A 26,248-nucleotide genomic window follows, 5' to 3' on the forward strand; every position below is an offset into this window, starting at 1 on the left:
CGGGAGGGGGGAGGGCAGATCTGCCCTCCCCCCTCCCCCCAGCGGGGCGCGGGTTTTAAGAAATAGGTCGCTTACCTTATACCTTTTCACCATACATTTTTACGGGGAGAGGAAGCGAGCGCAGTGTTTCGTTACGGAGCGAGCGATGCGAACGGAGTCTTTCGTAGATCGTGATCCTCTCGTCAATCCGCATCGAATGATATATATGTTGACCTCGAAAGGTCAAGGTCAAAGGTTGACCTCAGGTCACGTGACCTCGAGGTCATCATGTATATCATTTGATGCGTCTTGGCGAGCTGAATACAATGAGACCATCCGCGCGGCTGTATCTTGTTCCTGTACGGAGTTATTGGCCAAAAACCTTTGGTGACCTTTGATGACGTCACATGACCTTACAGCTGCCCAACAGCAAAACAGACCTCAAGGTAGTGAAGGTTGATCGTATATGAAGTCATGTATGGGGCCATTCCGACCCGTTTTTGTGGTAAAAACAGGGAGTTGATTTTTCCCCCATTGACTTATAATGGGGAGGTCGTGAAATTGACCTGACCTTAGGTCACCGATATCAAAATTCCGAGATAAAAAATTGTAGCTACTAATGACCTTATAACATCCTGTGACTTTCAAAGGCCTCCGACATCTACTGTAGCTCTGGCACGGTGACAAAGTTGCAAAAAAGTGACTTGAGGTTGGGTCATTCAAAGTGACCTGGTGAGCTGACCTTAAAAGTTAGGAGGTTCAAACTTGCACACCATGTGTAAAATTGATGAGGGAATAGTCGTACTAAATTTCGCGGCGCATAGCTCACACTTCACACATCTTGGTTGATGATCTCAAACGGAGAAGGGAATGAGCAAGCATCACAAATTTTAATGGGACGGGCAGGAACTTCTAACCAGCAACAGAATAGAGACGATGCCACCCAATAGTCGCATGGGATCACTTTGAAGAAAAAAAGCTGAATCATGAAAACTATACCAAGTACGCTTGGCTAAAAACCGCAAGCATGCAACCAAACCCAGTAATATACCATGCTACAAATATCAGCGCTAGACATTCCAGCATTGAACCCAGTATCCACGTGCTGACTGCTGAGTCAGATCTTCACAGACACGAGGCCGACTGCAGTGCACGTGTGGAATGGAGTGGGCCACCAGAACTCAGCACGCCCTGTCTCAGCCGTCGGAGCTGCGCCCGGCTCAGCACAGGGCACAGGGCCAACCGGCCAGCGAGTGTGTCGTCGGCGGCGAACGCGGTCGGGAGAGAGAGACAGAGAGGGAGTCGGAACAGTGACGCGGCGTGCTACGGAAGGTGTGCAGGCTGTGCAGTGGGTGTGAGGATCGTCGCTCCACAGAACAATGTAGGTGCCCGCTCCTTTGCCATGGTCTACCTGAGACAGCCTTTCATGTGTACTTTTATGGACGCCGTGGAGGTTTTACAGGGACGAGCTGGACTTTCCGGGTTCTAAGTGTTGACAGAAGAACATCACAGGGCTAATAATGTTACAGTTCACCATATGTATAACATGCATGCCAATGTTATCATAGTCTATCATTATTCATTAGTGACTACTCATGAAATTAACTTTTTTGACATAGGTCTGTGATAGCTTTTTTCTTTAGCTGAAAAAAATAACTAACTATTTTCAGCCCAGCGTGCGATTACACCAGCACCACTGAACTGTGTAAATACTGCCAGTAGGACGGCCGACCTTATTGTAAGTCGATGAACTACCAATGCCATGGTGATTGACCATCTATTGTTATGTGCATGTGTGTACGTTACGGCTTGCGTATGAACGTGCAAAGGTACATGCCATTGTGTTACGTGCGTTCGTGCTGGCTTCCGATCGCTTATTAAAGGAAATAGTTCACTTTTAACATGGGGTTTGGAGCTGGAATAGCAGTTTTGTTGCTTGCGCTGAGACTAGCACAAATCAGAAGCTTTTACGGCCCAACGATCACCCTAGACGAAGATATTCCATTTTTCGTTCCGAAAAGAGTGCCTTGCAGAGGAATGCGTGCCTTGCTGAGGAATGCAGTCACGTCATCGTCAGCCAATCAGAATGCTGCTTACAGCCGATGGGTTTGTCCTACGCAATATGATTGGTCAACGCGTAATAAGCTTCCGCGTCAAACATTATTTTATATAGAATATAGTTCTTCTTATACTAAAATATAGAAAATAATCCTTTTTACAAAAACGTTTTGTTTTATTTTCTGATCATTTTGAGCATAAAAAACATAAATCCATAGCAAAATACTAATTTCAGGAAAGTGAACTATTTCCTTTAAGTTCAAACATTTTTTTTTGTCCTCCATATGTCAATCTATATCTCTCTGTTTCGTTTCATTTTATAAATGAGTCTCCTTTTTTCTCAGAAACGGCTTAAGTTTTATTTTCAAATTTATTCAATATATGTTTGAAGCATGTGTTATGCGCCAATATTACAGCATACAATACTACATACATTGTTCGATTTCATAAACCAAGAGCTCAATTCAGCGACAACTACACATGCATGCATATATGACTTACAATTAAAGGAGTTGGATCTTATGCGTAATGCAAAAACACATGCAAGAAAAGTAGAAACTACCTGAAGGCTGCACCTTGTTTCCAAGAAAGTAGCCTTCACGTCAACAGTCTGTAATAACAACAAGGTAAATTTGTGTGTCTGGGGCACGAACGGGCCAAACAATTCCCGGAGAGCTTCCAAAGGTACTGCCTCATAGGCCGTCAACAGACAACGGCGGAATTCGTAGATACGGGAGGAGTCGACCAAACAATTTACAGGAGCAGTGCCCTATAAACGACGCTCTTTTTCTAAATCTACGTTGGTGGTTAACCGGCGAACACCTGTCTCGTGTGGGGTAGGCGAAAGACGTATACTGTATAGGCGAGCTCAATTGCACTCTCTGCGATATTGGCAAGGAATATCGTAGTTGAGAGAAAGATGTTAGGCGACTCTATTCTTGAAGGCACCATGGGAAGTAAATACAAATGCAACGTGAATTTCAACGTCCAAAGTTACAAACCAAGTATCCAACGATAGGCCCTGTTCTGCAAATAGGTGAATAGTTGTGATTTTTTATATGATATTGTGTTAGAAAGCGTTTCCAGCTTACATTATCACAGGCTTACTAAATTATCCCTTATCATTCATCCATCGCACAAATCATCAAACTTTACGGCTATCTCACACGTGTTCTCCATTCCGTGCGTGTATTGGCCCGTGCAGTTGCACATGCAGCGCTAGTTCGGCGCCCGGCGCCCCAGTTCGGTGCCCCGGCGCCCCAGTTCAGTGCCCCGCGGCGTCCCAGTTCGGTGCGTCCGTTCGTGCCTCGTTCAGAGAGACGGGGCCCGTGCGCGCTGTCGGTGGCTCCCCTGGACGTCAATCACCTGCTGTCGAAATATACCGCGGCGCAGAGACGGACTGACAGACTGACGGCGGACGCCGCGAGAGGGGGAGGTTGGGGGGGGGGGACTAGGGGGAGGGGGTTAGGAGGAGGGCTAGGATTTTGATTGGTGAATACCTGAAGGAGCGTAGTGGAACGTTTCGCGGGAATCTGATGAAGTGGGGTGATAAAAAGGGATGTTAGCTAGCAAGGATAGCAAGGATAAGTCATGTAAAACCCGAGTGGCTCACTCGAGAGTCCCTCTGCGCCCACTGTGTCACAGGCTCTCTCTGTAAGTACACTGTCGACCACGCAGTGGGACTGGGCAGCACTGCGCTGGCCAGGGGCGCCGCATTGTTGGGCGTCGTGGACAGGGGCGTCGGCCAGAATGGGCTCCCGACCGCGGTCACTGCCAAGTATCATGTCGCCGGATGATGAAGCGGTCGGCTAAGAGCCCGGTCCGTGCTGCCAGTGGAGCACGGCTGCACAAAGACTTGAGACACCGCATTTGGCGGCCAAACTGATGCAATGCCTGTGTTCTGAGTGACCGGAAGGTGCACTCTTTTATAGAGTACCATTGAGAATTTCAGAAAACATTTTTTACATGTGGCAAAGTGCATCTGATAGATTGATACCAGACACCAATACAATTGCTTGTTCACTACATTGGCTGATGGACGGGTGCAATTTTGTTTTGTTTTCGGAAAACGGTCGCTGATGCGTGGGGTTCTGACTTCTGAGTGTCATTGACAGTTCGGGCGATCCAACTCAGCAGAATTTGTCATCTCTTGGTGACGCGCCAGCACTTAATGACCGGAGCCGCGAAAATTGTTTATTTGCGGAAAGCGCCAACTGTCGCTGCGCAATCCATCACAGGCCATGTCTCACCTGTATTTCGAGTCGGGCACGACAATCCTTTTTGCCAACAACCGGTGAAGCTTGCAGGAATATATTCTTTGGTATAACGACGTTTATGAAATAAATAGTGGACTCATTTATACAAGTTTTGAAGAGATTGTCATGAGGTGGTCGTCGTTTCCTTTGTAGGGATCGATTTCGAAGTGAATAATCAATAATCACCCCTTGCAAGCTCAGGTCTGATCAATGCTCTTAATTGGTTAGGTTGCATGACGCATGTGTAGGTTGAAGTTCTTTCATGAAAACTTTTTCTAGAATTCAAATGGACTTTATGTAAAGCTAAGTCCTGTGATCTGAGGATTTTGAGCTGATATATGAAATATTTTATGAAGAGCAGGTGCAACCATAATGCACGCGAAAAGTCATGATAAAGGCATGGATGAGATAATAATGATGCCGGCGATAATGCCGGCGATAATAATAATGAGCCGGCGAGGGTTAAGAGGCTAAGAAATCGGTAAAAGGTCGGTATTTTCCTGATTTTCCCAAGTTGGTTTGGTTTCGGTATTTCTCCACGGTTTTGGTTGGTATTTGGTTTGGTATCGGTATTCCGATTTTCCGTAATTGACATCACTAGTATATGATCCGATGACGTGACGTGACGTTTCTAACGTCTCATAACTAACAGCTTCCGTTGACCTATTATGCTCGTCCAGCTGTGCTGGTTGGATGTTGACAAGTAGGATACAATTCAGCTTTAGACACCAAGTCGCACCAAACGCGAGTCACTGCAAGGTACAGGTCTCGCGGGTTTTAGCGGTAGGTTTTGCACCTAGAAAATTTAGTGTACTTCAGGCTATATCTTCGTCGTCTTAAGCTTAAGTGTTGAAGATGCGATCGACTTGTTGGGTAACAAGCCGGCCATGATCGTGTAAAATGGCTTCATCGTAGATCGATTAGCTTCTGAGGTATAACCGGAAATGTAAAAGTGCAAAACCTACCGCTTAATCTCGCGAGAGCCGTACCATGGGCCAGAGATCCTCTACCCGACGACCTGGATGTCGTCCCAGAACTGTCACATTTCTCGCGGCCAGACGGTGGTCGTCCCTGCCGACAGTCAAGTTCAGCCGGCACACCAGCACCACTGCCGCTGCCACCGGCGCGCCGGCGTCCCCCTGACCCCCATTCGGTTTATTCCTGTCGCGCGCGGCGGTGCCGGGGCCGGACTTGCTACTGCCGCGTCGGTATCGCCGCGCCGCGCCGCAGCCGGCACACTGGCACTCGGCCAGCGTTACACATAAAACGAAAACACAGCCGCGCCGCTCCGGTAAACACAACTATTCTGGCGGCATTCGTGGCTCGCGGCAGAGCGAGGAAATGACGTCACTGAGGCCTGTCTGCTGACGTGGCCGGCAGGCTCAACTGCTTGGTCACATATGGCGGGCGAATTGAGGGAGAAACGCCCACCGACTTGCCTGTTCTTACGAACTCATAAGCAAGGCCGGTGCGGCTTATTATAGTGTGCTGTGGTGTTCTGGATATAATTTCTACGCATTTTTTCATCTCCTTTAAGGCATCTTTCTGCATTAAATGACACAATTTTATCTCGATTTTTGACATCATCTCATGCAACCAAGGTTGAAGCCTGAAGGTTTCATTTAGTGGTCACACCTCCAGCAACTGCACCAACTCACACCCATAGTGGAGAGGGAGCCCAGAAAAGAGTTCCGTGCTGAGCATGATGACACTGATGGCGACTGATTCCAGCGCAAAACAGTCTTTACATGTCTTCCTGTTCCTGATAAAATCAAATGACCTAGATAACTTTAGGGCTGACATTCGTGATTATGTATTTCTCATACACCTTCAGATTTGTTATTGCATCGAAGGCTAGGCATGATCAGAAAGTTCAAATGTTGGAACTGTCTGCCTTTTTCAGCTTCCAGTCACTATCAGAATCAATGGCGTTCTCAAGATCTTCGTACTTTCCGAGGCAAGAGCATGCAATGAGTAGATTTTTGTCCTATGAATTCGAATGGCTTCGTTTGACGACACGTCTGTTTAACCCGCGCCCTGCTGGGGGGGGGGGGGTGTTTGAACACCCCCCCTTGTGGTTTTTCGCGAATATCTCAAAAACGGCGGCGCGGAGCGCCGCCATTTTTGGTACACCTTATCATGCATCAATTCTACACATGTTGTGAAAATTTCAGACCAAGGTCATTCAAGGTCAGGTCACCAGGTCACTTGAAGTGACCTCACCTCATAAAAAGTTTCAATGTCTGTCATAGCTACACCGAGTGACCGATCGCTTTGAAACTTTCAGCGATTGCTAAGAGCAATAGTATGTACAAAATGTATATCTCAGAATTTTGATATCGATGACCTAAGGTCAGGTCAATTTTGCGACCTCCCCATTATAAGTCAATGGGAGAAAATTGAAATGCGCCTCTTTTGGACGAAAGACATTATAAACACTCCCAAACACTGAATTACAAGTGGTTTAGACACACTGAACATGAAAATGGTGTTCGTGACCCCTGTTTATGCCCTGAGGTCATCTTAGGTCACGAATGGTATCTAACAGTTTTTCGCAAATAACTTTTGATAGAGGCATGCTAGAGCGATGAAAACGCCTTAGATGTGTTCAGCTCGACGATACGGATCGACTGATATGCAACATGACCCTTTCCGGTCAGGTCATGACCTTGACCTGAGGTCAAATTTTCAAGTTGACCTTTCAAGGTCAAGTTATAGTTCATTCGATGCGTCTTGACGAGAGAAACACGATGCCGGTAAGAGTAAGCTCGTACAATGCTTGGGTCAAAAGTTATTGCAGAAAAACTGTTTCCGAAAAAAATCGGCTATTTTTGCAGTTTTTGCCCCCTGCAGGCAAAACCGTTGACGTTAGGTCAAATCTGAGAGAATTACTCAGAAAGGGCGTTAATAGGGCTATCGAATGCGCTTTTCCGCGGCGCTGTAGCTCTATTGGTTCCCGAGTTATGCGTTGGCTTCTTGGAAATTGTCGACATTCGACCTGGAAATCGGCGAAATTTTGCCTTCAATGACCTCTGGTGACCTGACCTTTGACCTGACCAAAAAATTGACCGAAGTGATTTCCTCATTATTTTTGACGCTCTTTCGAACGCCGCCTTCCGCGTATCGCTACGTGGCCCAGGAGCCGAGTTAGAAGGGGGGGTGTTCAAACACCCCCCCCCCAGCAGGGCGTGGAAATCCAGGACCCCCAGCCGGGCGCGGGTTAAAGCATATGTGTGGTTGTTCAGTGTATGTATATGCGATTGTACAGTTGTAGTAGTCAGTTTAGTAGCCTATGTCGTGTGCGTAATTAAGTAATTACTCAAGCCAATTAGCCGTTGACGTAGGCCTAGCTTCTTCCCAGCTCGTAGTCGGAAATCGGAATCATGTCTTTTGAAAATGCACAATAGCGCATTACAGTGCTCCCAGTATTTGTGTGTGCGTCTCATGTCTTTTTTTTTGCCCGTTGCCTCAATAATCTCGGTTCGAAACTGTATGATATTTACATTTAGCATGCTACGATATGCCGCACATAATGTCTGAAGGAAAGACTTTAGACGCGACTTGTATGCTTGATTAGGATTACTTCCGAGTTCCGAGCTAAGCCAATTAGTAAAATCAGTACGTCTTAGACTGCGATCAGCATAGCTGGCTTAACCGGCATTTAATGAGGCACCTCTCCACTACTTCACGCTGATTCATTTTCCCTCACAGTCTAATTATAGTCACGATAAGCTGCACGTCAAAGGCCACCGACTGTTCTCAGAGCAGCACCCTGAGTTGGCGTTCTCGTCAGACAGCTGCACACTGGCAGCCCTGCTGAGCCATGGCCTCTCCTGACTCAGAGGCAGCTCTCGTTTTTGCCACCCGGTGGGACCTGTGGCCTCTATTCTGGGTGACAGGTCCTCCGGGCCGGGCGCGGGCAGTCAGAGGAGAGGGGTCGGTCGTTCGGTGACGTTGGCGGATTGGCCGTGGCCGTCGCCAGCCCGCGGTCATCGGTCGAGCCATCAGTTACGAGGTGTTCACGCGCCCCGCGACGGCCCAACGAGCGAGCTGCGCATCCCTGAGTGACGTCAGAGCGCGAGCTGGCCGCCGCGGGGGCGCTGTGTCAGCTGACAGCGGTACGCTGCGTCAGCTGACAGCGGTACACTGTGTCAGCTGACAGCAGTACCTGACAGAGGCGCTGAGCCGCCGAGCCTAGTCCCTGTCTGGTCAACGCGCGTACATACATAAGACCGCATGTCTGCATGTTGCAGGTGTCTGTCGCGTTTTCTTGCAGAGTTTGATGAGTTTTTAATGCGTCATCCTGCCTGCTCTGCTTGTAGCCCGCTGAATCATTCCACCATTATACCGAAACCCAATAGCATTGTTCAGTGTACGCCCTAGCCAATTTGGAATGTTTTCGCTCGGGATATCAAAACTAAGGGGCACTTAGTTTCTGTTTGTGAACCGTAGCGCAACTGTTACTGATTAGCGTCGTTAACAGGTAACGGCGCATTAACGTGTGACAGTACGTGTATCAGACCGTCAACGTGTTAACGTGCCAAACGTTTGACGTGAACCATAACGAATTCCTGATTTAACCCGATGGCGCCACGTTTTTCCCAGGACGTCTATCAACAGCTATCGTTCGAGGTACTCGAACACGCCGGTGATTGACCCCGAGCCGAGGAAGAGAAATGCTCCGGAGAAGAAATTACCCGTGAAACCGGAGGAATCCAGCTCCGAGGAGGAAACATCCTCTGAGGAATCGGAGGAGAGCTCATCAGAGGAAGAAACACAAACGAAAAAGGGGACAGATCGGTCAGCGACCAAGGCAAAGAGCAGCTCCTCTGAAGAGGAGACAAGCAGTGAAGAAGAGGAATCCAGTGAAGAAGAAGAGCAAGAGAAGAAAAAGCCAAACAACCACACCACCAATCCTACCACTCCTCCTCAAACGAACGGCACCACCGCGTCTTCCTCCGGCGAGTCCTCCGACGACGAGGAGTCCTCAGAGGACTCCTCCTCTGGCTCAGGACACCGCGAGGCGGCTCCGGTCCGGCGCCGGCCGGGCACCGCCGAGATGTCCGCCTCGGGAGAGGACCCGGTGCCCTGGCGGCGCCCGAAGCTGCGCCGCGTGGAGAGGAAGAGCAGCGTGGTGCGCCAGCCGTCCACCGAGCTTCCTGAGTGGGCGGAGGACGCCAAGAAGCGGCTCGGAGACGTGCCACTGCCGCTGCTGAAGCACCAGGACACCACTGAGAGGTCCGTGTTACAGCCGCTGCTGTGCTCCTCGCGCTTCGCTTATCGCGCTTTGCATCACGCCTTCCCGGAATGGTGAAACATACCTGCTATTTGCCGTGCTACATGCACAAAGCTACGCATTTTGAATAACCCCTGGATGTAACTCAGCGCTCGCAATCAGCCATCGTGGCCCGGTTTTAGTTTTCTTGTCACTGATTCGTTGCCATGAAGAAGACGAACAGCCTGGAGTTGAGCCATATTATTCTAACTTTGTTTATGTCGACGTCAGTAAGCTTAGTCAGCGTGGCAGATTGCTGTTGCCTGCTACTCGTCTGAACTAGATCGATGATTTGTTGTTGCATCAGTATTTTTAGCCGATTACGTGCTCAACGTCTGAATCAAAATCTCATAGTACGTAAATATCATCCCACTTCCCAAGTTCACTGATTAGCGATTTATATTCATTTGTGTTTTTCCAGTGCTCAGCCACAGGTGTAAATTAACCCGCGAGTTGCTGGGGGGGGGCGTTAAACGCCCCCACTTTTTTCGCCGGGCCATAGCATAAAAACGGCGCGCCGCAGGCGCGCCAAATTTTGGGTACCTGTAGGGAATTGATTGAAGTTTATCGTGACAAAGTTTCAAAAAAATCGGTTGGAAAATTTTTGAGATATCGAGATTTTAGTGACGTCATGATTTCTGAGTTTTCGACCAAAAACGGCATATGTTCAAAAAATCATATAAAATCACAGAATAGACATACAGACATGCCGTAAACGCCATTAGACTGCCAATACCATGATCATCCAAATGGCTATCTTCGATTATTGATTATCGTTCCGTATTTTCCATAATCTTGAACTGAATCTTGGCAATTTTTCGTGACTACTTCACGACCATGATTCATGCATTTCTTAAATTGAACTTTTTGAGCCAAACACGTACACATATGATAAAATGAATGTCACCATCGTGTTCTACGCCCCAAATTACCCATAAAACATGTGTCACAGGCTGCGAATATCAGTTTTGATTTTCGGGGATATGTGCCTACCCGGTTGACCTGACCTTGACCCTGACCTATGATTGACTGACCCCTACATGGAGCTGACACTCTTGTAGGCCTTATATGATGGATTGTGCACCGTTTTGACAGAGTTTATGACGAGAGGTGCCCATTGCGAAGTCCTGAAGTCCATGCTACTGAAAGCCCGATTTCAGGTGTTTGACCTGACCTTGACCCGACCTGTGACCTCAAAGTTCAACTTTAAAGTACTCATCTGAAGCGTCTCGTCGCGCTCTTTCGTTTGCCGCCGCGTGCGTTTCGCTGCGCCTATTGGTTCTCGAGTTATCGGCTGGGGGCGTTTAACGCCCCCCCCCCCCCCAGCAAACGGTGGGTGGCGAAATACCCCAGCAACTGCCGGGTTAACCCATTAACGCCCAGCGGTACCAAAAGGTACCAACGCACATTTTGGTTTGCTGCGTTGAGACCACACGTTTTTCGCCGGATAGATTTTGTCATCGGATAATGACCTCCTTTCCGGATATGCTGTTGGGTATAAATAACGTGCTGATACGAAGAGCTTCGTGTGAGGTGCAGAAAAGCTCGGAGTGTTTCGAGGCGCCGCAGTCATGGGCTGACGTTGGGAGATAAAAACGTTTGTGGTTGCTTGTCTGTAAATATTTTTTTAGCCAAAGTGTGTTTACAATAAAGATGAAGAACTCGCAGCTGCAGTTAAGCAGAAAATCAGATGTTTCGTCATGAATCCTGGCGTTCCTAGGGGCAGAATTTTTGTTGGTACCTTTTGGTACCACTGGGCGGTAGGCTAAGCGTTTTTTCGCAATTACATGCGTGTGCGGTCTTTGCAGAGGGGAAACAACGCTCAACGGAGTGATGCGGACAAATTGTTATTTGGGGCGCCATCCCTCAAGGGGACGCCATCGCCCGAGGGAATTGGGTGCGTAAGAGGGGCGCCTTTGAGGCCATAAGGGCGCCTATATGCGAAAGAAGGGCACCTATGAAGTTTTTAGGGGCGCCTCAATGCAAATGAGGATGCCCATAAGGGCACCTGCATGCGAAAGAGGGGCACCTGTGAAGCCTATAGGAATGCCTCTGAGGCCCATGACGCCCATAAGTAGAGGCGCCCACATGCAAAAGGGGCGCCCTTGAACGCCATAATGGAGCTTCCATGCGAAAGATCGGTCCCTGCATCCCAAAGATGGCCACGCCTCTGAGGCCTATGGAAAGAGGAAGGAGCGCCTGTGAAGCCCATAGGCGCCTGTGGGCGCCTCACTGGGAACGAGGGGCGCCTGTAAGGTCTACAGAGTCGCTTTTGATGCCCATAGGGGCGCCTACATGCGAAAGAGGGGCGCCTATGAAAGTTATGGGGCGTCTTCATGCGAAAAAGGGGTGCCTATGTAGGTTGAAGGTCGTTTGTGTAACGTTTCTCAGGGGTGATGCGCCCTTTGCGGCAAGAGGTCGGAGAGGGGAGCGCCTTCGTCGCCACCAAAGAAGCTGGAGCATTCATTGCTGATTGGTCATTCACTGCTAACGTGACGCATGGATGTTGGATAGGATGCTTTGCCCTATAATCGCTGGTATTATTGCGGGTACCCCTGTGGAGCAACCATGTGGTTAAGGCCCCAAATGAATTTTGCTTGGGGGAGGGGAAGGGGCACGGTTTTGAGATAGTCCTGTTGTTTAGGAAGGCTGTTGCTGTTGTTCAGGAATAGGAAGGCTATTGCTGTTGTTCAGGAAGAAATGGGTAACGGCGTCATATCCCAGTGCAGTTTGTGCGGTAATACACCTACGGAGGAAATATTGATGCGGATGGTATTGACAGACGAGTTCCTGCAGACCTGCTGCTTGGTCAGTGGTACGTACACCTGAGAATGGGATGCATACCTACACCGCGACGGATTCGGACACTGGATTAGAGCTGGCCCTACCACGAAGGCAAAGCGTCTGCAAAGTACGTGGTTGGCACTAAAGTCATCTGTGGCAAGTGGCGAGTGGCGCTCTGCTCGGAGACGTACTTACATGGAGAGAAGCATCACGGCTAAAAGTAAGACCTATATTGACCAGGGTATGCGTGTTGACTGCTGCAGCGTGTGCCTCGGCGCAAGCAGCACTGCACGATCCGGTTGAAGTCCATTTTGGAGATCTGTCTCGTTTGGTTGCTGAATTAGATTTGGAAGGGTCTTGCTGTGCATGAACCGTAACCACAAACTCTGCTGGCTCTTGATCTATGGGTTTCAAGTTTGTTTTCATAGTTTTGAAAGATATTATAGAGTAGTTGCTGGTTCAGAACATTCAGAAAACTGTTAGTTTTGTCATTTGTATAGAAATATTTGTGCATTTTAGGAAAATAAACGACCCTGCAAGCCTTGAAACCTGGGCTGCGGAGTCGGAGTCGGAGTCAGTCGGAGTCGATATCTCTAGCCGAGGTCGGAGTCAAAGTCGGAGTCGATTGTGGAAGCCGGAGCCGGAGTTCGAGTCACCGAAAATCCCGCGACTCCGCGCAAATGCCAGGGCTGCGAACATGGAGTCGGGGTTAGAGTCGGTCAGAGTCGACAGCCATACCTGGAGTCGGAGTCGGAGTCGGAGGTGATAAGTGAAAGTCGGAATTGGAGTCAGAGTCAGAGTCACCGAAAATCCATCGACTCCGCATCCTTGCTTGAAACAGTAGGGGAGAGCGGGGAGAGTTGTATCATGTCCAAGTTGTATCAGGGCGAATTGTGCCAAACTTATCCAATGGATGGCGCTCGCGATACGACCAGCCGACGAGGTTTTCCGGGCGCCATCTTTCCCTGTTCTGTCGTGTGGCTGAGTGGACGCGTCTCGAGGTGAGAGCCGATTTTATGTTTTTTTTAATGTCATTCTAAAAAAATAAGTTGCAAGAAAATGTGTGTTTTGGGCATTTAGATGTGCACGAATTTGAAAGGTCTCCGTAGCGGTGGTGAGGGTAGGTTCTAAGGCTGCGTGAGTGAAAGCGGATTTCTCCAGCTGTCTGCTGTTTTTTTAGCACGAGGATGTTTTTTCCAAGATGGCGGCTAGGTACATGTTGTATCAGAGCCGGGTGGGGTATGTTGTAACATGTATGTATGTATGTATGTATGCATGGGTATGTTGCTTTTGATCGCGAAAGCTAAGCCCTGGCTCGCGTTTGTAGGTAGCTAGTCAATGCCCGTTCCATTTCGGCACAATGTGTTGGCTTCTTTGCTCTTAACGGGCCACTTTTGCGTCTAGTCTGTTGATGTTTCGTTCGGATTGCATTAACCTAAGTTTGGTCTAATAAAGTGAAGCCTTTGAGCATACCTATGCATTGTATTAACCCCATTTAATGTTGTTGTTATGTTCAAAACCAGTAGCAAGCACACTCCCTGAAACGTGAAAAAGTGATACAAATTACCCCACCATGTGATACAACTCACCCAAGCCATGGGGCAAGTTGTATCAAAAACATTGTTCTATTCGGCAGACCGTAGAAGAAAAACTGGTAGAGGTAGCGGAAAAGTTACTTTGCACAAAAAAGCAGAAGAATCAAGGAAGTGGATAGTATGGAAATAATGAGTTTATCACGGATAGTTACGAGGTTATGGGTCTCGGAGTAAAAACTGATACAACCCACCCCACTCTCCCCTACAGTTCACTAGACCGACCCACCACCATGAATAATAGCATCGATCTTTATGGCAGTTAGGCATAGCATGTCAGTAATGACGTCATAATCTGACAACTTGGAAAACATCAGAGGCGAGTGTTTGCCATAATGTTGCCGATGAGTATGTCGTCTAATATTCTAATTTTCACGAATGAGTTGCAAAGTCTTCTTGGCAAACATATCTTGTATGCTGCTAAAATGCATGTTTTTGCGAAAAAATGATGTCACCAACGCCCAGTGGTACCAAAAGGTACCACTTCAAAAAAGGATATTTCTAGATTTCGCACATTTACCAAACTCACATGGTACTCTTAGGGGTCCATTTACTCCAATTCAGCAAATGGGCACCCGTGTGCGTTCGCTGGGGAATTACGGGCGTTAATGGGTTAATTCAGAATGATGTGCTTGTTAGTTGTTAAAAACATCCCAGATGTTTTGTAAGATAAGACGGTGTAACTAGTTGCGATGGACTGTGAACCTATCACCGTATGTAGTTTGCGAATGCTTTGGTGTCTAGCTCGCAGTAATGTACATAGCACCTGTAGGAAGTTAGGTCCGCCTGCTGTGCTGGTGTGCCGCGCTGCAGTAGACTGACCTATCCGACTGGTGGCGGCCAACCGTTTGACAGCAGCAGTCGACCCGACTGGGCCGAACGAAAGGTCGATGTCGAGCGCCTCGAGGAGCTGGAGAGAAAGCGGAGCCAGGAGAAGCCGCCGACGAACGTCTCACAACCCGAGTGGAGCGGTCGACGTCTGGATGCCGCGACCCTGGGAAAGCTGGAGCGTCACAACCGACTGGACAAAATGGCCAGCTTCGACCGGGCGCCGCCCGAGTGGGCCGAGCGCAGCGCCTCTATCGGTGAGTTGATATACTAACACCTGACGTGTGTCTGCCGTCTGTCCTGACAGGTCGCGCATCGGGGAGGAAGGCGATGAAGATGGAGAGGATGATGATGAAGACCAAGAGGAGTCAGTCTTCACTGACAAGGTGGACTGGATGAGGGAGAAGATGCTGAGAGACGCGGCCGGTAGGAAGCCGCCGCCGCCACCGCCGCCCCCGCCGCCGCCCCCGCCGCCAGCTCCTGCTGGTGATGAGTCGGGGAGCTCTAGCGGAAGTGGCTCGGAAGAGGACAGTGATGAGGAAGAGGAGGAAGAGGACGAGGGAGATGAGCAAGGTTGTTACATGAAGCTATAGAACTGCGATCCGATCCAACCCTTTTAGAAGACAATGTTGAATGTGCGCAGAACAGAGAAAATCGTAGCAGAACCCAAGTCAAGCATGGATCGAAACATTCGTAGAAGTAGCTTGACGGACTTGACTTTTGAATGTATTGATGCGGAATGGTCACCCATTTTATTATCGGTAGTATTGTTACACCCAGGACACCTGTACCAAACCACCTTACTAGCAATGTAAAGTCCAATGACACCACGCTAATGGGTTTTTGACACCAATATCCCCGTGAAGACAGTCGCGCAGATGGTATGGAACCGTAGTAATTGAGTGCGTATGTGTAAATGACTATATTTACGTAACCAGGGCCTCGGCTAACATGTTAACTGGTGGGCCAAATGGCCCACCAGTGACCCGAAATGGCCCACCAGCCTCAAAGATTTGGCCCACCAGTAATTTTCCGAAAAATCTAAGTTTCCAAATTTCCACATTTCAAATTGAATTAGCAGATCTTATCGTACATTTTCAGACTGTAAAGTAGCCATCGGTGAAACATATTCTTGTGAAAAAATTCAACCTATTGTTTGCAATATCCTCTTGGGGTAAAAAGTGAACTATAGTGGACTAAGTGGACTAAGCCTCGGTCACACTTCACCGGATTGGACCAATGGACGAGAAACGGACGGCGTCCGGTGATGTCCGGGGGATGTCCGTTCGTTTCCGTTGGACGTCCGTTTCTCATCCGTTCATATCCGTTCCATGTCCGGTGGTGTCCGGTGTGCTCAACCGGACACCACCGGACATGGAACGGATATTAACGGATGACAAACGGACGTCCAACGGAAACAAACGGACATCACCGGACGCTGACAGTTCTCGTCTGTTTCTCGTCCGTTGGTCCAATCCGGTGAAGTGTGACCGAGGCTTTAAATTTTATGCAATAATCGCGAAAGACCTCTGCCTCTGTCAATTACAGATAGTGTCGGCGGCTTCCAGCCGATCGAGGTCTGCGAGAGTTCTTGCAAGCTTTCCGATCGATCGAGTGGTTGCAGTCACATAAGCATCTGCCGCAGACCAGTCGGTTACAAGAAAAACTACAAATAAAGAACAGACCAGTTCAGACGGTCGGGGATAAGCCTAGGCGAGCGATATCAGACGGCTCGCCGATAGACACGATATAAGCCAGAGTCAAACTAGAGGTAGTGTCGGCGACTTCCAGCCGATTGAAGTCTGCAAGCGATATTATGCGTCTTCACGACCGGTATGATGCTTGCAGTCACACATCTGACCAGTTGGACGAATTTCGAACCGTCCACAGTCAGCGTTCCAAAAATTTCTCATTTGGGCTGAAGATGACACTCAAGAATAAGAATGGATAATTTTCCACTCTCGCATTTTGGGTGGCTCGAATTTTCCACTCAGACACCCAAGAGAAATCTGAAGTTTGGGACACTGTAATCACCAGAAGTGAACGTGTACATAACTTAGTTTTTTTTAAAGAAAATACCAGGGTTGCGCAGTGCGCTTGGGCTTTTGAGTCAATTATTTTCCATACGACACCAATAGGCTTAATGATCATTTTCAGAGATGTTGGGGTTGCTGCTACAACCCCCTTTTGGGGTTCCTGCTACAACCCATTTTATATATAAAGTTGCACTCGTGCTGTTCATAATTCCTCCCGATCCACCCAAGAACGCCCGATCCCATCCGACCGCTTCCGAATCTCCGACTAGTCGGCGAACGATCCACTCACGGCCTAACGTAACAGTGAATTAATGTGTTGTACCTAACTATGTCTCGCAGCCTTCCCCAGCAGCCTTCCCAGTCATCGTTGCGACCATCTTCATCTTTATTCATCTTCACCCATTTGACTCATTTCTGTATACCTGCACACTCCGCGCTCACATCACATTAGATGATACTGTCTTTTTACGAAAACCGCCCTGGATACCGACGCCACACAAGCCCTGAAGTCATGCGGTACAGTATAACTTCAGGCGCTGAACGCTAGTGCCATCTAGCGACTGGAATTAGAACTACCAATGCGAAGTGCATATGCAAACGAAGCAGCGCGCAAACAACCAAATGTATTATTGTAACTCCCCTCCCCCCTCTCCCTCCCTTGCATCCCCCACACACACACACTCCTCCCTCGTGTAGCTATCGTGTGTGCTTTTGTTGACCGTGTAGCCATAAGATTAGCTTTGCCTACGTAAGGAGACAGTTTCACTCAGTCTTGACCGAATGATTTTTAGAGCATACTCGTATGCCCATTCCGAGTGCGCATTTAGTAAACTGTAGAAAATAGTCCATGATCAGGATCTCGCTTGCACTGCTTAGCACGCGTTTTGTATGGCCCCATACAAATACCATGTTGCGAGGCTGTTCTGACCCAAACTGTTGCAGATTTCAGCAAGCTGAAACAATTGGAGGACAAATCGAAGCCCGTTGAGCCAGCACCGGAGGCCAAGGCGCCATGGGAATCCGTGAAGCTGGTGCCCCCTCCGCCCCCTCCGCCCCCTCCTCCTCCCCCGCCCCCTGGCAGACCGCCGCCACCGCCAGGTATATGGGCAGACATGTGGTCCGTCATTGGTGCCTAAAATACTAATACAACCTTTGAGTAACCTTTACCACCTCATTTCGTCGTTGACTCTACACATTAACATGAAAAGGCTAGTAAGACAGTCGGTTGTAAATCTGCAGTAATATAGCTTCGGTTCGTCTATTTTTCCCTCCTATTTTTGAAGGTAAAATTAACTATTTAACATTTTTCAATCTAATAGGGGAAGTTGGGGCAATGCCGGAGTTGGGGCAAAGCCGAAATTCGAGATATTTCTAAAACCGTACGACATGGATGCCACGTCTCAGTGATGCTCTGAAGCTTAAGTGACTACAATTATCGCATGTTTGTTACGAGTCGTCATTTGGAATACTTCGGCTGTGAGGGCGCCAAAAGCGTTTTCAAGGTACGTTTCCCTTGTACTACATGCGCCTTTGAAGCTGCATTTCTTACTCATTATGCTACCGTTTGTCTGGCAAATTCGGTCAAGTAATCTTCAGCATGTCTTTGCATAAGTGTGCTGCCTATTTGAAATTTATACAGCACGTTTAAAAGTTATGGGCCTGCAAATGAAAGTATGGCTGGCTGGGGTAATGCCGAAAACGTGCAATTACGCACGTTAAAGCACGCTAGGTGGACTTTACTGCTGTAGAATAGCAACGCGTATTTTTAGTCAAACAAATTACACTTTCAACCGGCACAACGGCCTGTTGCCTGTAAGGAATAATTTACCTGGCATTTTCTTATTATATCACACAATTATAACTTCCAGTGTGCACCAAGCGTCCTCAAGCTCTTAAAACGCGTGTCAGCTTTGATGAATTTTGGATAAAGTTTGAGATAAATTGGCAAAACATCAATGTCGGCATTCCTTGTAGATCATTTATCCCATTTTCGGCTTTCCCCGCAGTCCGGGGCAACGCCGAAAAAGTCAGTTGTTTGATATTTTTAGTTTTTGCGCTTAACGGTATGCGAATTCATCAAATGCGCCTGGTATGTTTGAAAGACAAAAGACTGGCCTCTCGAATGACGCCAACAAGAATAGCTTATGTTGTCTACCTTGCGTGCTACAGGCGTCAGAAAAAAAGTATTCGGCGTTCCCCCAACTTCCCCTACTGTTAACCACGGCTATTTTGAAGACCCATGTTCAATTATAGCAATAATTTCGTACGAATATTGTTTCTGTTTACTGGCATTTTCCTATAGGGTGAAATAAATCATTCATGCAAAGTTAATCCACAAGTTCAATTACTCCATTCAATTACTGTTTTATATTCAGCCATGAATGTCACACATCGAAGCAGTTTTTATTTCACAGTTGGCAAAAAAGTCAACTACGGGATCTTCTTTTCATAGCCCATCACCATTCACCGCAGTCGCATGTAGCAATCACTTGCGTGCATAATTTGTCTGATTATAAAGGGCCACTGTTGCATAACAAGATAACTGACCCATTCCTAGTTATATTTCCTCATAACGTATATCACATTAATCGCCTACCTTCACCGTCCTACACGTGTCTTGATCACAACGTTTTCAATGTAATATGTCTTCATGTTCTTACTGTCCCGCTCCATGCGTTCTTCTGATGTTTACGTGCACCCGTGTCGGCAGACAAGAAGCCTCTGAGCGAATCTCAGCAGGAGCGTCTGGAGCGGCTGAAGAAGACTCCTCGCCGCCGACCCGACTGGAACGAAATGATGAAGGAGATCACATGTCCCGACCGGCAGCTGAAGAGGGTCGAGTGTCGCGACCGCAGCGCCCCCATCATCCACGACCTGAAACGACGAGGTAGTGAGGTAGGTGGCGCCACCATCCACCAGGTACGAGTCTCAGTTGGTCAGGGATCCAGGGGAGGGGTGCGGGGATTCGGTCTAGTCTACAGGAAGTGATAAGATAGTTTGGTTTGAATGTTTTTGATTAATGAATCGCAATGAAATCATGCGATGCAGTGCTTGCCATTTTCGGAGCGACCAAATATTGTCAATGCTTCATTCATAGCCAGATAATGTTTAGGGAATCCCAGCTAAGAGTGAATAAATCAATTGATACCAGTAAGCTACAAAGTCAGTGCTAAGCAGCGAAATCTACTCACATCTAACGTCCATCGAAACATTGTTGTTTATTTATCATTTCAGAGGCTAGTTCAAGCTGGCTCCGCCATACATAGCAGAAGGTGCAGAGAACGAGACAATAAGTAAATGTATAGTAGGTAATTACACATTCACCACATATAAAAACATTTACATTCTCCGTTCATTTTATCCGCAAGAGGATTTTACCACTAAAATATTCGCCGCTGAGATCTAGGTTGCAGCCTGCACGACAGATTGTAATCTGGCCGTCTATCGACCTGCAGGAATCAGTTCAGAGGCCAAACGAACCTGGTGGTCCGATCCCTGTCCCTCCCGCCCGACTGTTTAGACCAGCTATTTACGGACCAAGGGCAGGTGCAGCTAAGAACACGCGTTTGTTACCGCGAACCCACAGAATGGTTCCTTTCTTCGACGGTGGGCTGCCATGTGTATACTACAGGAGCAGTGAAGGTCGCTATGTAAACTCAACTGAAAGGGTGTTTATACGGATTTTGACGAGCGCTAGTGAAGGAAAGTTGATACTTTATCGATTTTTTCGGTGCACTGCTAGATAATAAATATAGTTTTTATTGACATTGCAATGCTAATTATCCATCGATTTCGTGTAAAATGTAAGCCATATAAGATTTATTAAAATGGATTTTACTTATTTTGCATAATGCTGCCTCACCATATAAACACATCAGCACTTAGCGGTTGCAATACCAAATCTCAGCATTTTTGTCTTTTCCAGTTTGTGTTTGAGTCTGAGAAAGCGAAGGAGTCGGCGGCGGCCAAGCTGATGAACGACATCCGCAGTGGAGTCAAACTGAAAAAGGTTCGCTGCAACGACAGAAGCCGGCCGAACCTGCAAGGTAAGGACGACTGAACGCTCGATACTTGTGTTATACTCAGTCAATTGTTTAGTGGAACTTCACTTCAACCCACATGTCCTTATTTAGCAAAGCAGTGCTGACTTGTTAAGTGTACCACAATTGGAATGTTGTCTGTTCCACTTTTATCTCACACAAATTCTGAATTATGCTGGATATGAAGTATATCAATGTGCGCATACATTATTTGACTGTAAATTACATATTCATCGTATTTGCTCAGGCGGATTTGGCAGACGGACCAAATCAATTTATGGAGCTAAAAAATGTGTGACGGAACACGATTGGACACATGCAACACAATTCAATTTGCGAGCGTTGTCACGCATTGTTTACTTGTTGCAAGAGACCTTGGGCATGGATGCAAGATAATGCATAGTTGCACCATATCCCATGGAAAAACAAAGCATTGCTTTGCGCCACCGTTCTTAATATGGGCATGAATGCAAGACATTCCTGTGGGCCCTCAGGTGCTATTGAGTATATTGCTATTTACGTGGAAAAATCACCAAGTAAAATGTGAGCCGTATGATCGATTCCATTTAGAAATCCGGCATTGCCGTATGTTGCATTGAACCTGTTCTTTCAGTAAAGACGTTTGCCTGGTACCACAGGCTGGAGAAGTTGCACAAATAACTATTGAAGTATGAAAAATACCGAGATGGAACGATTTCATTTTTTTTTTGCGCTGTTAATAACCCTTCACAATGCACAGTGCACACCATGGCTTGGGTAGTCATGGTGGGTGTCCTGTCGTAAGACAACGAACGGTAATCATTCCAAGCCTGTGAATTGTGATACTGAATCAGGTTAGTTCGGCGACTGTTCTCAGTAAATATACCTTTGCCGCTTATTTGTTCAGATGGGCGCAATTTCAAGCGGTGTCACAAAGTCAGCAGGACGTCCGACTTTTCTCGGACCAGCCGCGATGACCTGGTTTTCTCGGCAGGACTGCGGAAGCTGCGGAGGCAGAGGACGTCGGAAGCGTTCCTGAACCTGCCTCCCGAGGAGCTGATGGACTCCGAGCCGGAGGATCAGGATGACATCGATAGGGTGAGGAGTCGAGGACGGAGGACTTAGGACTGAGGACTGGGGACTGGGGATTGAAGACTGCGGGCTGGGGGGACGGAGCTTTGGGGACAGAGGATTGAGGACTCGGGATTGCGACTGGGGACCGATGTCTTGGGGACTGGGGATTGAGAACTGAGGACAGCGTGATTGAGAAATTTATAGGAAGGCGTTTTCAAATGTCTTTTATAGATGGAATGACAAGGGATATCGCTAAATGGATACTAGGCTTCTAAGAAATGCATATGATATTCCCAAGTTCATACCATAAAAGGGTGGAAGGGTGACGACAGCTCATGATAACACTGTTAAGGTCTCTTCAATTATTTTGAGTGCATTAATATTTCATACGAAACAAAGGGCCTGGCAGCTCATACAGCATGACTTCATATAAGACATAATTACAATTGACACGAAACAGTGACGAATCCGTCGACAAAAATTAAAAGAAAATAAACAATTTTCAACAGATGCAGAGCAAAGCCCAAACCGTGAGCACATCAATTTGTAACGCTTCCTATTCCGCTAAATGATTCATTACACCTCAGCCGAAAGCACAGGAACCGAGTCAAGATGACGTGATCCGGCGCGTACAGTGACGCGACCAGGCGGCAAAAAGCCAGTCGCGTCCCACCCCAGTGGCGGTCACGATCCACAAAGCGGCACCGGTAGACACTGACTGCGGTGATGACCGCGCACAGACGCTGACTTCAGGGTCTGCGGCCCGCGGGCGCAGGCGGGGACACCACGTGACACGTCTGACTGCGTGGATTTTCCGCCGACAGAGGCAGGGGACGCGTCACCTGCAGGTCAAAGATCTGGCGTCCGCCTGGTCCCCTCTCGCACGTTCCTGCCAGGTCGTGCTCGGAGTCTGATGTGCATGAGATGACTGCGTGCACCTAGCGTCTTGTGATTCGCTGAATCAGTGGGCTGGAAGCGGTTGGGTTGAACAAACAGAACGCGGGCTCTGGGTACCCCCTGCATTCACCCTCTGTTTGCTCATGCTGACATTTAACTTCGCAGCTGACTCGAGGCAATGCATATTGCATAGCATTGTAGGAGCAATGCAGTTTTGATCTGCAAGCCAGCTACACATACGGACGCACAAATGTTTTCCGTGACATTGTAATCTTACTTGATGAGCACCGTAATCGCCGCTAGAGGTCGGTGGAAGTAGTTCAGTGATTTCTTTGGGAAGATTATTGCTTACGCGGTTTCTAAAAAACAAAATAATGAAAGGCCATCATGTAACATATACCGACGATCGATAACGATGAAACAGAGCAGCATATACAAATTGTACAATACGTATTGGAAAGCAATATACCTACAATTTAGCAGCCAAATATCAATCGAATGTTAAACCAGAAATAACCAGGCATACGAGTATGTAGTAAACAACTCTCACCCACTCAATGTAACCTCTAACCACGTCATCGCGAAGGGACATCATCATCTCGCAGGCACTAAAATGTGAGCTTCCTTTGAATGCATATCAAAGTCTGACCTCACATGACCCGACCTATGTAATCCTGTCAGGTGCGCGACGACCTCCAGTCTGTACGCCAGCTGCTGGGAGAAGAGGTCAAGAACCGGGAGCGTCTCACAAAGGAAAACAAACACCTGAGGAATGAGCTGAAGAAGGCGCAAGAAGAGCTGCAGCAGAGACCTCGTGTCTCCGTTACACTTCCTCCCAAGGTATGCACCGCTAAGTAAAATAAGTACGCAGTAATGCATGCATGTTCCACTCACCGTCCCAGTGCTAACACTCTTAGCCATACATCGTAATTCTAGGCTCCCGAGAAATCACTTTTCCAAACGGCTTTATCTTTGCATATTATAATCGGCTCGATGCATCAATGTAAAATCATTGCGTCAATGCGACAATGCATTGTCAAAAGAAATTTAGTGTCGCATGTCTCACTAGCACAAATGTATCCCATCAACATGATAATTCTCAAAAACTCACTCCATCATCTTTTGAGATCTTAGACGCCACCTAACACCACCCATTTTCCCTGCCCAGCCGGACAGGTCCGATGACGCTGTGGATGGACTGGATGACGACTTCGGCGCTCTGGAGGGTGAGATGGAGGCTATCCGAGACCAGGCTGGCCAGTCGAGCCGCGAGGCACAGCAGTGGCAGGAGCGCTGTCTCAACGCCGAGCAGGAGCTGGCTGCCCTGCGAGCTCGTCTCGAGGAGCTCGAGACGGGGAACAAGAAGAGCCGCAAAGTGTCGGTGGAGAACGGCGGCGGGGACGGAGAGCTGCGGCGTAACCGCTCGTCGGCCAAGGTCGCCCGCAGTCGGACCAGGGACAGGCTGTCCAAGACGGCGTCCCAGGCGCGCATCAGCCGCGACGAGAGCGGCTGGAAGCAGGAGGCGCCGCTCGAGGACGAGGCGAAGGAGTCCTCCGGCGAGGAGTCGGACGAGGAGCTCGACAGCGAGGAGGAGCGACGGCGCGATGCCGACCAGGAGCGGCGCAAGACGCTCCGGGAGCTGAAAATGTGCCAGAGTAAGGTGTCGCACCTGCAGACGAAGGAGAAGCACGCCAAGGACGAGCGGATGAACCTGAAGAACAGGATCCGCACGCTGAACATGAACATGAAGGACGAGAACAGGAAGTACAAGGAACTGCAGAGGGAGGTGAAGAAGATGGGCGCGATGCTGAAGGACAGTGACGATGAGGACGAGGACGAGGACGATGAGGAGTCTGATGAGGAATCCAGCGAGGAGTCCGTCTCCGAGACAGAGTCTGAGAGCGAGGAGGAGTCGGAGTCGGAGGAGTCAGAGTCGATTGACGAGGAGCTGCCGCTGGAGGAGCGGCTCAAAGCGACTCAAGAACGGGTGAAGCGCCACGAAGAGAGCGAGAAGGCAATCAAGAAGGGCAACTACATGCTGAAGACCACTGCCGAGCGGCTGTTTGACGAGCTTAGAAACGAGAAAGAAAAGTACCGTATGCTTGAAAGACAGCTGAATGACCTTGTAAATGAGCTAGGGTAATCAGATTACAGGATATTATAAACGGATGGCTTGGGTTGATGCGGGTGGGGGGATTCTTGTAAAATAGCGCTTTGTCAAATACGCAAACGCGCCTTGGTGGTATGCAACATCAGAATATACTCTCAGTATCTGTAATTTTAACTTTGCAGCACAATGTGGCAGTAGGTATGCCTTCATATGCTGCGTGTCGTGGAGAAGTCATGTATATGTTGCGGCTAGTCTTATGTGGATGTGCAAATAATGATGAGGCAAGATGTACTTGGTTATGTATTGTGTCAATAAATAATAAAAGTTAAACCAACTTGGCTTTGATAACCACATTTTTTACTTCATCAGAGCGACAGGTAGGATCGCTTCCGCTTGACATGTTATGCTTACACCGATCTGTGTCTGCATCTCATTATCCGTATATCACTCACTGCACTGCATCTTACTGTCCACGTACTACGAGCATGTACATTAGGTACTATGCGAGCATTGCTACATATGCGAGCCTTGTGCTAAACCAGTAACCTCACTTCATTTGTCTTTTTCCTAAGTATACTTTTAGTTGCTTACACCGACGATGTGTGTAGGTGTTTTTTTTTTAACCCGGCGGCCGCTGGGCCTCCGCGCCACCCGCCGGCCGCTGGGGGGGGGGGGGGGCATAAAGTTGCCCCCCCCTTTACTTCTGCGACGATATCGTCGCAACGCGAAGAGATAGAGAAGCGAAACTTTGCACACATCTTCCTGAATACCTAGCTGAGGTTGTGTCCAAATTTGGTGTCGATCCCATTTGAAATGACGTCACAGTGACGTCATAAGTGAAATTATAGATTTGCGACTCTCATATTCCTCACGATACATCACATATATGGGACCGAATATAAAGGGCCGATTATTGGTCAGAAACTAGATGGAAGTGTAGTAAGATGTTTTAGGATGACAGCAGGTGCTGTCCAGTTCATTTACAGTCGAGTTTCATGCTCAGCGTCATCAGAAGCGGTCCATGTCGGAAAACGACAAAACTTCATGACGTCACTGTGACGTCATCTTAGGTGCTACAACCACCAAACTTTCCTCAAACATTGCCTAGGTATTCATTTGAAGCTATGCCAAGTTTCGCGTTCGTAGCTCATCAGGTTTCGGAGATATTTCACAAAACGTAAAGGGGGGCAACTTTATGCCCCCCCCAGCGGCTCGTGGGTTAATTAAGAACGAAAAAAAAGTTGAATGAGACCTGTACGACGGCCACTTTGGCACCGAACGCAGTGGCACCGGAGCAGAGATCCAGATGGTGCTGTAGATGTGTGCAATGGACACAGCTGC

The 26,248-nt window shown here is 48.1% G+C and overlaps 1 protein-coding gene across 10 annotated transcripts; it reads left to right on the forward strand.

The window, feature by feature from the left end:
* Positions 1-1,227: 1,227 nt before the first annotated feature.
* LOC122384871 (midasin-like) lies at positions 1,228-25,239 on the forward strand. Of its 10 annotated transcripts, XM_043372659.1 has the most exons (11): positions 1,250-1,360; positions 1,650-1,717; positions 6,196-6,249; positions 8,898-9,530; positions 15,079-15,344; positions 17,750-17,905; positions 19,518-19,702; positions 20,733-20,853; positions 21,821-21,924; positions 23,479-23,637; positions 23,966-25,239. In XM_043372659.1, exons 3-11 carry the CDS (start codon positions 6,218-6,220, stop codon positions 24,938-24,940), a joined length of 2,631 nt encoding a protein of 876 aa, XP_043228594.1. In that variant the 5' UTR covers positions 1,250-1,360; positions 1,650-1,717; positions 6,196-6,217; the 3' UTR covers positions 24,941-25,239. The 10 variants fall into 10 exon arrangements, with proteins under 10 accessions (XP_043228600.1, XP_043228599.1, XP_043228598.1 ...); XM_043372663.1 differs by lacking the exons at positions 1,650-1,717; positions 15,079-15,344 and adding an exon at positions 14,802-15,028 and having other exon boundaries at positions 1,231-1,360; XM_043372667.1 differs by lacking the exons at positions 6,196-6,249; positions 15,079-15,344 and adding an exon at positions 14,799-15,028.
* The last annotated feature ends 1,009 nt before the right edge of the window (positions 25,240-26,248 follow it).

This window comes from Amphibalanus amphitrite, unplaced genomic scaffold, assembly GCF_019059575.1.
Source record: "Amphibalanus amphitrite isolate SeventyFive unplaced genomic scaffold, NRLGWU_Aamphi_draft 000201F_arrow, whole genome shotgun sequence".
NCBI lineage: Eukaryota > Metazoa > Arthropoda > Thecostraca > Balanomorpha > Balanidae > Amphibalanus > Amphibalanus amphitrite.

Excerpts from the sequence above, each read along its gene's own strand:
- LOC122384871 (XM_043372659.1), top strand. The coding sequence starts at position 6,218 with ATGGCGTTCTCAAGATCTTCGTACTTTCCGAG. Across the intron at positions 9,531-15,078 it reads CACCAGGACACCACTGAGAG|GTCGCGCATCGGGGAGGAAG; the intron begins GTCCGTGTTACA and ends CTGTCCTGACAG. Across the intron at positions 19,703-20,732 it reads TGAAACGACGAGGTAGTGAG|TTTGTGTTTGAGTCTGAGAA; the intron begins GTAGGTGGCGCC and ends TGTCTTTTCCAG.